This window comes from Sapajus apella, unplaced genomic scaffold, assembly GCF_009761245.1.
Source record: "Sapajus apella isolate SASKATOON/1434 unplaced genomic scaffold, GSC_monkey_1.0 scaffold107, whole genome shotgun sequence".
NCBI classification, from domain to species: domain Eukaryota; kingdom Metazoa; phylum Chordata; class Mammalia; order Primates; family Cebidae; genus Sapajus; species Sapajus apella.
In genome coordinates this window covers 2,558,275-2,568,690 of record NW_022437047.1, presented here as the reverse complement: position 1 = coordinate 2,568,690, position 10,416 = coordinate 2,558,275, and the positions used below count along the sequence as shown (strand labels likewise).

Here is a 10,416-nt window from a genome sequence, read left to right as displayed (position 1 = left end):
GACTCCGAGTGCTCACTTTTGCAAGCTTTACTTAATGTTCCGTAAATCACTCTGTTCTCCAGGTCTTCTTTCTTTCCAATTCTCCTTACTATACACAACTTCTCAAGGCAATCACTTCCATGCCCATGGCTTCAGTTGCATTCTATATTCTCTGAGGACAATAGAATTTTAAATTTAAAATGTTAGCTTTATTTTATGTAAGAGTCGTCATTTGCTATAACCACAGATTCAGAGTTACTCCATGAAAGTAATAAATAAAAAGTGGTGATATTCTTAGCATGTAAATTTTAGGAAATTTCCCCAATTACTCTTAATGGTTGGATTTAGTATTTGTGCTATTTTTGAAAACATATGTTTGGATGTCACAAATGGACTTAGCCTACAGTGATTTATATTCAACTTTGACCAGAGAGTTCCATTTTAATGTGACACTGAGCGTAAAAAACTGTCTTTTCCTCCTTAGCGATTTCTCTTCCTACATTCTCTGACAGGAGAAACGAACGACTCTGTACGCGGTCTTCCCCAGCAGAGCCCATGCAGCCCTGTTTTTCCCTCTACTTCCCTGCTTTCACATCTCATGACCAAGTACTTCCTATTCTGTCTCCCCAATAATCACAAAATTCTTTCCTCTACTTTTGTCACTGCCACTGCCTTTAGCATCAGTCTTCCTTTAGATAGTCTCTTAATTGGTCTTGTTGCTTCCTTCAGTCCTTCCTTATTATACAGACCACTACACACACATCTGACAGAGACTCCTCACCTTTGTATGGTTCAATGACTCAGATTTTCAGAATAAAATTAAAACTACCCCAGCGTCAAATTTGGGGCCAAATAGAGGTGGGTTTGTATCTCAGGTTCATACACTGTTCAGTAATGTGGTCTCACAAAACTGAACTTCTTAAGCCTTTGTGTATCTGTCTACCCTCCTTGAGATTGGAACTGTTTCACACATACGGTGTCTGGCATGTAGAAGGGACTTCATCAATGCTGAATGAACAGGAGGCATTTTAAAATTCACATCAAAAAAAAAAAAATATATATATATATATAAAATGTCAGTCTATAATGTCACTTCCCCTCCAAGTTTGACTTCTACCTGTACTTTCTGATACTGTTTGGTCATGCCCCCACCCAACTCATCTTGAATTGTAATTCTCATAATCCCCACATGTTGTGGGAGGAACCCAGTGGGAGATAATTGGATCATGGGGGCAGTTTCCCCCATGCTGTTCTTGTGATAGTGAGTGAGTTCTCATGAGATCTGATGGTTTTATATGTGTTTGACAGTTGCTTCTTCACATGCCCACACTCTTTGGCCTGCCGCCATGTAAGAAGTAACTGCTTCCCCTTCTGCTATGATTGTAAGTTTCCTTAGGCCTCCACAGCCATGTGGAATGTGCGTCAATTAAACTTCTTTCCTTTATAAATTACCCAACCTCAGGTATTTCTTTATAGCAGTGTGAAAATGGAATAATACATTTTCTGATAATCACGCTTGAGGAATTGGGGAATTCATAGTACCTGAGATCATATAATGGCCCCAGCCTGGGCAGTCATATGACCTTGGGGAGATAACTTACCTTCTCCATCTTAATGTCTTCTCTAAAACTGGTGAGATTGTTTCTGAGGGCTAAATGAGCATAGCCCACTTGGAACACTATCAGGCACATACTGCTTGCTAGGTGTTCAGTATTCATTTTTATTGAGTTAGGACTGTGGTAACCCACTTTACGGCTCTTGATTTTGTATAACAAAGTCATGCTTAGTGCTTTGTTAGTAAAAGACAGAAAATCTGAAAGTCCCTGCCATCAAAGGAAGAAACGGGAAAAAAGGAAGTTGGTAAGTTTCAGCACTTTAGAGCTTGGGGGGACAAGTTAGGTTTCTATTTTATGGAGGAGGTGGAGGCAGGGTGGATTCTAAGGTGTCATTCAAGACACACAGCCATAACTCTTTAGTGAGAGTAGAGCTAGGGCCCCAGGGATTGCTGTGGTCAAGTTGCAGACAAAAACTACCACTCACTGGAAGACAGGAGAGGAATATTTCAGGTGTATCTACATTGAATCAACAAATAAAAGTTGAACTTGGTTGCTAATAGGACCCACTCTGCTAACTGCCAATTTGTATAGAACTCCTAGAGGAAGATGGCTTCCAGTAATGAACCACCCTGTTTTTAGGACTTAAAAGCTCAGGAAGCTGGTGGGTGAGGAATGAAAACCTTAGTTCCACTGGCACTGAAGGAGGGGCCAGGAGAGCAGTGGCATCTTAAGCCACAGGGTGGGACAGCGGGGGAGGGGCGGCAGCAAGGCTGGGGCATTGTGAGGTGGGAGACAGGGCATTGTGAGTCACGTGCCTGGGCTTCCACCTGGGCCAGTGGGCTTCAGTCTGTGGGTGACTGCAGAAGGAGCAGCTCCTTTTGTACTCTCTTCAGGCAGTTGTATCTCTCAGCGCTTGTTGGGTTCCCAACCTATTAAATTAGCCACCTATTTTTGACCCTCCCAGACAAGTCAACTCAGGAGAGGCGGCAGGGCGCGGGCCTTGGCCTGAGCCCCGCCTGGGGCCGGGCTGTGGGGTGGCCAGGTTAGCCGTCGGCAAGACCATCTCTGAAAGTGCGGCATAGCCTCGGCCTAGGGCAGCAGGAGTGCCTGAACAACACTGTGAGCGGAGGCACAGGTGGCAGCAGACAGTAGAGGCGCCCCATGGGGAACAAAGTGAGCTGCTGTGTGTGCCCCAAAGTCTGCCAAGAGTCGGACCAGGATGAGGGGTCAGGGTGTCCTCCTGAGTCAGCAGCTGAGGACACGACAGCAGCTGAAGACATGGCAGCAGCCGAGGACACGACAGCAGCTGAGGACATGGCAGCAGATGAGGACACGACAGCAGATGAGGACTCAACAGCAGATGAGGACACGGCAGCAGCCGAGGACACAACAGCAGATGAGGACACGGCAGCAGCCGAGGACACGGCAGCAGATGAGGACACGGCAGCAGCTGAGGACACAACAGCAGATGAGGACACCACAGCAGCAGTGCCCATGGCTGCTGCTGTAGAACCTGCCGAGTTGACTGTTGAAGCTGGTGAGGTCCGTCCTGTGCACGACATCTGTGATGTGGGATGCCTGAAGGTAAGGAGGTGACAGTGCCATCTGCCCTGGCCACCCCTCTGGCTGCTGGTGTCTTCAAGGTTCCCTAGGGGGCATCCCCTACCTCAGGCTCCTTTTTGCCTGTAGCCAGCTTTTCCAGGGCTGGTCAGAAGCAAAGACTGGCTCTGCCTTGCATTCCTTTTTCCACCGCTTAGTCTTTCTCCATGGAGTCCAGTCAATTTCTTTTCTCCCCCCCTCCCAAACACCCAGTTCTTGCTCCCTCAGCTCATTCTCTCAGGCTGGCCCAGGACCATATATTTATGTCTCTTCTTGTCTGTAGCTCTCTTTATTATTCTGTGGGATTTTGTTGAAAGCTGTTTTGGAATATTCTCGTCCTTTTATCAATGAAAACTCAAATACTGCAACTTTCCAGTACCCATCTCATTCTTTTTTTATACCTATCCAGATGGTACCTAAGTGAAGGAACCAGATAAGTGCCTATTTCCTTCATTAAAGTAGCTAAATCTCAGGACAATTCATACTGAAGTATTTGGGGATTTCTTCTTTGAAATCCGAATGAAGGTTGCCGTGGGAGAGATGATAGGATATTCTTGATGGGTTGCTTTAAGTCACCTTGATAGGTGCTTATTGTTTTCTAACTGTAATTTGAACACAAAAGGAAAGAAAATGAGAGGGTGCTTAAAGTAATTGTGAAAGGTGTGAAATGTCATGGCCAGGGCTTCAGAAAAATGGGTGTTTGTTTTCCCCCAAAGGAGTTTACCTATGAGGCTCTGATGACTTTAAAATTCTTACTTTAACACAAAATGTGTCTCTAGATTTATTCTGGTGACTTAACAGACTTTATTTACCTCCTTGTTCTAAAAGAGAGGTAGGGATGGTTCGTGGTCAAACTTTCAAAAGAAATGGAATGTCAGTGTAGACTTTTAACGTGTAACATGAAGATTGAAGGTTAAAACTGTGCAGAGTGTTTGCTGCCATGGCTCCCCCTTTATCCTTCCCCCACCTGACAATAGCATCTTGTTCAAATATAAGAAAGTAAAACATAAGAAGCTGGAAGCCATCATTCTCAGCAAACCAACACAGGAACAAAAACCAAACACCACATATTCTCTCTCATAAGTGGTAGTTGAATAACGAGAACATATGGACACAGGGAGGGGAACATCACACACTGGGGTGTTCATTGTGGGGTGGGGTGTAAGGGGATGGAGAAGATTAGGACAAATACCTAATGCATGTGGGGTTTAAAACCTTGATGATGTGTTTATAGGTGCAGCAAACCACCAGGGCACATGTATACATATGTAACAAAGCTGCACGTTCTGCACATGTATCTCAGAACTTAAAGTAAAAAAAAGAAAAACAAAAAACAAAAAAAAAACATTGGTTGGGCTCTTAGTTTTTTCCAGAGGTAGAATAATTAAGACTCATGATGAATGTGACTTTGTAACTTGGAGTACAATACTCACTTTTCAAGATGTTTAAGAATTTTGAATAAACAAATATATTATGTGAATTGATTATACCTTTATACACAAAATGTGTAAGTACTTGTGTAAACGTATACTCTGGTTGCTGGTGTAAGGAAAGCTTGTGAGTGATTTTACACAACAGTTCATAGATGGGTGGTATTGGATTCGAGAACAAAAAAGGCTCTTTATTGCTATTCTTTAGGATTACAATACAGTTTATGTATGTCTGTTTTGGCCCCTTCCAATACAAAGAAGGCTTCCAATAAAAAGAACATACATATGTTCTCTGTATGTATTCCTAATGAAGAAATGAAGACAGAGATCTCACATGACTATTGAGGACAGCTGCTCAACAGAACTAAGGTTCTGTGTCTTCAGAATGACATGGAAGTGACAAATATGCTGAATTTACATTTAAAAAAATTTTTTAACTCCAGAATACATCTTATATTTTGTCTATAAAATAGGCCTCTCTTTTGAAATGTATTGCCATCTTGATTTATTTTATGCAAAGTTGATTTCACACAACTCAAAGGGAACATTTACCTCTTTCTTTTTTTTAAATAAAAAAGTCTCACTATGTTACTCATGCTGGCCTAAATTCCTGACTTGGGTTCGAGGGATTTTCTTATCTCATCCTCCTGAGTAGCTGGGAGTACAGTCGTGCGCCACCTTGTCTGGCCTCGTCTATACATTCATTTCAATGGATAAGAATAAAAGTAGAGGTATTAAAATGGCCTCCTTGTAGAATAAATGAACTGATAAATTGTTATAATGATCACATCTTTTTTTCTTTTCTCTCGGTATAGATAGGGCTTTGGAGTCCAACCCTTCTGATCATCCAGAAGCAAAGAAATCTGAAGCAGATGGTGAGATAACGTTGTTTTTTTCCACCAAGAAAAAGAGTGAAAACTCTTGTTTGATGAGATGTATAATAGAAAATGTTTAGCAAAACTCATATTGGTTTAAATTTTTTAAATTTTCACATATTCGCTTGTGTTATTTTAACATGTGATATACTTTCCTTTAGTTGTTCTGTTAGTGAAAACATGTCAAATTTTTGTTTATACATTTTCCCATCTTTTTATCAACACAATTTGTCATGTAAGGGAGGAGTCTTAGATTTATCTTTATGTTTAATTCTTTGTCCCTCTTCCCAATGGATAAGAATAAAAGTAGAGGTAGTGAAATGGCTTCCTTTTCGAATAAATGAGTTGATAAATTGTTATAAGCGATTACATATTTTTTCTTTTCTCTCTGTATAGATATGGCATTAGAGTCTAACCCTTCTGAAGCAAGGAAATCCCAAACAGATAGTGAGACAACATTGTTTTTTCTGCCAAGAAAAAGATTGAAAAATCTTGTTTGATCAGATGTATTATAAAAAGTATTTAGAAAACTCATATTATCCGACACAGTGGGAGGTCTCTTTCCCCTCCTGGATTTCCCCTCTGGGGTCCTGCTTCCACACACTCTCTCTTGGGGAAGCTTTCTCTCTTCTCTGTTTCTCTCTCTCTCTCTAAATAAATCAGTTTTCTGCAAATAAACAAAAAGAAAAACTCATATTGGTTTAATACCAGAATGAAAATCTGCTTCTTACCATAGGAATGGCACCAAGGCATTCATAAGGAATGCTCCACTGTTACCCAAACACTTCTCACTAGGCCCTGTCCTCAGCATTAAGGGTCCCATTTTGAATGTTTCCCTTCCAGCATTAAAGGTGGAGGCAGTGTAGGAAATAAAGCATGGCCCAAGTTCCTCTTGGAGCTTTTATTATCTGGCTTTTTTTTTTTGCTGCAGACACCATGTCCAAATTAGGTTTGTCTACTTATTTTAAGATTTAAATTTGGCCGGGTGTAGTGGCTTATGCCTGTAGTCCTAGCACTTTGGGAGGTGAAGGTGGGTGCATGATAATGTCAGGAGTTCGAGACCAGCCTGACCAAAATGCTGAAACTCCATCTCTATTAAAACAAAAACTAGCCAGGCATGGTGGGGTGCACCTCTAATCCCAGTTACTCAGAGGCTGAGGCAGGAGAATTATTTGAACCCTGAAGGCGGAGGTGGCAGTAAGCCAAGGTCACATCATTGCATTCCAGCCTGGGTGACAGAGCGAGACTCCTCCCTATCAAAAAACAAAAAAGAACAAGCAAACAAACAAAAGATTAAGATAGGTTACTTTTCAGTTGTGTAAAGACCCTGTTTTTTTTTGTTTTGTTTGTAGTAACATGTTAGTAGATGACCACTGATTGTGGTTGGAGAGGCTTACAGGGATTCTGGTGCATCTAGAGATAGGTGCCTGGCCAGGAAGCAGTTCTTAGAGCTGTTAGCTCTTAGATTCGGGTAATTAAGCTATGTGTAAATACAGAATGGGAGAATACTAACGGATCATGGCTCATATATGCAACAATTAAATTTTTTATTAGCTAAATTTTTCATCTGGCCTAATTTTTGTGCCCTTTTGTACATGAGTATTATTTCACTTGTATGTAATAAAAACGGAAAGTAAACGATGTCAAAAATCTAAGTTTTTACATTTTACTTTATGAGATTTATCATGCCAGAGAGTTTAAATTATAAATTATTGAAATTAATTTTTTTAAATGGAATTTTCTCTGATTGCACATAGGAGTAGTCGGTAAGTTGTTAACAACTACTTTTATTTTATATTATTTGTGTGATAAGTGACCGTTTTTTTTTCTTTCATTCTTAGCACAAGAAATAGAAGAAAACAGCGGTACAAACCATGTAAGTAAACCGTCAAAAAGTTGAGAAATTGGTAGTTTGATGTAAAAGTATGTCTCTCTTGATTCCTTTAAATTATAATGGGGACCCAGTGGTGATAGGATGGACCTCATTTCATGGATTTTCTGAATCTCTTCTACTTTCCTATCAAATTTATCCTGAAAAGTCTTCAGCTTAGCGTGCCCACCTTTTAAGGATTGCTGACACTCAAGTTAAATTTCAATAGTTGGTTGTGGTATAAAGATCTACTTTAAATATTTAATCTTATTTTTAATGAAATAACAAAAATAGAAGAGCTAAGTTAATTGTCAGTATGGTCTATTGACCCTCTGTCACAGCAGGTGAAAGTGTATCTTCCTTGCTAACCATGACCTTATTTTTCTCCCTCTGTTTCTTTCAATTGTAGCACACTTTTTAATTCAATCAGTAATATTGACATGATTATGACTATCCATATATTATTCACTGCTGAGTTATATGTTGTTTTCACTGTGTCTCTTCATTACATATTCCTTCATCCTTTCTCTGAAATAGTTCTGAAATCTGAGCACTTCTGCACTTCTTCTGGATCATCTTTTTCTCCTAGCCTATGCTGGAGAAAATACAATAAGTATTTTCTCCAGAAAATAAATAAATAATTTATCCAGCCAAATACAATAAGTAGCCTCTGGATGGCCTGTCACTTTACTGAAAAATAATAATTATTGTTAAATTATATTTTACATATAATTTACATTTCACAGCCATTATTTTTTAGCGTGAAGCTAATTTTCTGACTATATTCATTTGCCTGTTTTCTAACAGCTGATCCCTCCCCCCCAAGTGTTGTAGCATTTATCACATGCCTTTCAAAGATATTTTCCATCTGCTAAAACATACCTGTTCCTCTTTGTTTTTGTCAGAGGTGGGCAGCCTTTCTTTGGCCTTTTGTCATCCTAGTTCAGTATAGAGTGGCTTTCCCTAGATATGCTTGATGTCTTAGTCTATCTGTGCTATCTCTTCAAAGTCTTTTGGGATCTCACATAACTGCCACTTTGTGAGGGATCGCCTAGATTCTGTGTTTCCTTCTGTCCTGTTATCCTCTCTAGTTGTACTTAAGCACACTTTCCTGGACAGAGATGTTTAGAGATCTGACCAGTCTTAAAATTCTTCTTCCTTGTTAGAGAGTAAACTTCTAAGTTGAATCTGAATTTTTTGGTTCTGAAGATATTCTGCAATTGTGCCCTCGTCACAGTGTTGTTCTTGAATCTATTGCCATTGCGTGACACGTTATTTATAACCGCGTTTTATGTATTTTTGGAAGCTTTTTCAGAGCTTTTCTGTCTCTGAGATTCTGAAATTTCATAATAACAGCTTGGCGGGTGATCTTTTCATTTTACTGAGGCTACTAAATATGCAGACTCTCTCTTTTTGAGAATGTTTTTTATTTTCTCTGTTTTTTTAAGTTATTATCTGTTTTCAGGGTGTGAGAGAATATTTAAGTGATAATCTTTTTATCCTCCACATAAGAAAACAGGACTAGAGAAACCTATGGCTTCCTCACTTGGTGGTGGCCTAGCAACCTTGGCACACAGAACCTCTGAATGTGACACACCTGTTTTGTCACAATATTGCCTGAAATAATACATGTAGGATTAGTAAGTTTGTAAATACATTAGTCTTGTATTCATTGCAATAAATTTCTCGTGTACCAGTATTATTTAATACATTACATTTTATTGTAATAAATTAATAGAAATTCTCAGCTGCTTTATATCATGGTAGAAAAAAACAATGAAATTATATTTTAAACTTTTGTCATTATATATGAAGAGAATTCATAAAATCCTTGTTAGGTATGATGACAGGTAGCATATTAAGAGCAGCATTTTCTAACTCATATCTCAATATCATCTCTGAAGTTAAGAGCCTCCAATGGTTTTTCTATACAGTGCACATGGTATCACACTCAGGCAGTTCATGGAGTGTAAGAAATATCTTAGTACTTTGTCATTTGATATTTTAACTGAGGAAAAAAAAAAACACACTTTGATAAGTTTACCTTATCCTTCCCTTCCTCTTTAGATAGATACATATTATTTTTCTTCAAAATTCAACTCATGCTCGACAATTTTCCTGGAAGACACCACAACCAGCTGCCCTCATTTTAAAATGACACTAAAATCGTGAGTACCACTATACTGCCAAGGGACAGATTAAAATTATTTTAGCCATTTGGTTGTCCTCTTCAATCAGTTTAAGAAATTGGAGTCAACTAAATATTGATACCAGATTCTAAATATTAAGTATCAATTTCTCTTTTCATCTTCTACATCATAGTGGAAGGAAAAATCTCTTAGCAAATAAGCAATTTCAGAAAAAGTGTTGCTATTTATTTGATGCCTTTATGCCTTAAGAGAATGTTGAATGCAGTAAGAAGGACACGTTCCCTTCATTGAATGCTTTTTGTTAAAAATTAGTTTCTCAATGCGTTGCAGGCCTAAGTCAATGTGTACTACTTTGGACATTAGTCTTAGAAGAAGGAACAGCTTTTTCTCCTCTGGCACCACAGTGTATCTGCATTTGAATTTCTCCCATTGTGCATGAGCACCTCATGGGCCACAAAGATGCACTTTGAGAGCACTCTGAGATGAAGTTTATTTTTTAAAAGGAACAACCACCACCACCACCACCACAGGGGCTGTCCAGTGATCATTATTATCGTCTCCTTGGTTATGAGTGTTGATTTTTAAGCACAGTTTGGAAAGTGCTAATTTAGAATATTAATGTCCTTATATTTAAGTTTACTTTTCATTCTGGAAATGTAACTAGCTAGCTTATAAACAATTTTGTTTTGAATGCACTAGCCTTTTTAGCTAATTCATTTGTCAGTAGCTTTTACTTTAGTTAAAAATGGCAGGTTTACGCTCATAATAATGTCACTTTCCTCCCTCCCTTATAACAATAGTTGAGATGAAATTGTGTTTCAGCAGAAATTGGAATCAAATTATGTCTTAGGTGCTGAGCTTTGGGACCTATTGAGTAATCACTAAATGTCTGTAGTCAGCCAAGTTTCTTCGATCTTTTTTCTTTTTCTTTTTCTTTCTTTTTTTTTTTTTTTTTTT

The 10,416-nt window shown here is 38.9% G+C and overlaps 1 protein-coding gene and 1 long non-coding RNA gene across 8 annotated transcripts in view; one reads left to right on the top strand and one right to left on the bottom strand.

The window, feature by feature from the left end:
• The first annotated feature begins 1,179 nt into the window (after nucleotides 1-1,179).
• LOC116537179 (cyclin-Y-like protein 2) overlaps nucleotides 1,180-10,416 on the top strand; it is a 14,779-nt gene continuing 5,542 nt past the window's right edge. The window contains exons 1-5 of one of the 7 annotated variants that reach the window (XR_004263002.1): nucleotides 1,181-3,119; nucleotides 5,380-5,439; nucleotides 5,836-5,883; nucleotides 7,281-7,315; nucleotides 9,377-10,416. Coding sequence is in view for 5 of the 7 variants with exons in the window: in XM_032259225.1 (XP_032115116.1) it covers nucleotides 2,697-3,119; nucleotides 5,380-5,439; nucleotides 7,281-7,292 (495 nt within the window). In the remaining 2 variants the exon portion in view is untranslated. Of the gene's footprint in view, nucleotides 3,120-5,379; nucleotides 5,440-5,835; nucleotides 5,887-7,280; nucleotides 7,472-9,376 lie in introns of those variants that run through there. The other 6 variants (XM_032259226.1, XM_032259225.1, XR_004263003.1 and 3 more) reach the window with 6 other exon arrangements.
• LOC116537181 overlaps nucleotides 4,988-10,416 on the bottom strand; it is a 20,724-nt gene continuing 15,295 nt past the window's right edge. The window contains exon 3 of the long non-coding RNA XR_004263006.1: nucleotides 4,988-5,257. This is a non-coding gene — a long non-coding RNA (uncharacterized LOC116537181). The remainder of the gene's footprint in view (nucleotides 5,258-10,416) is intronic.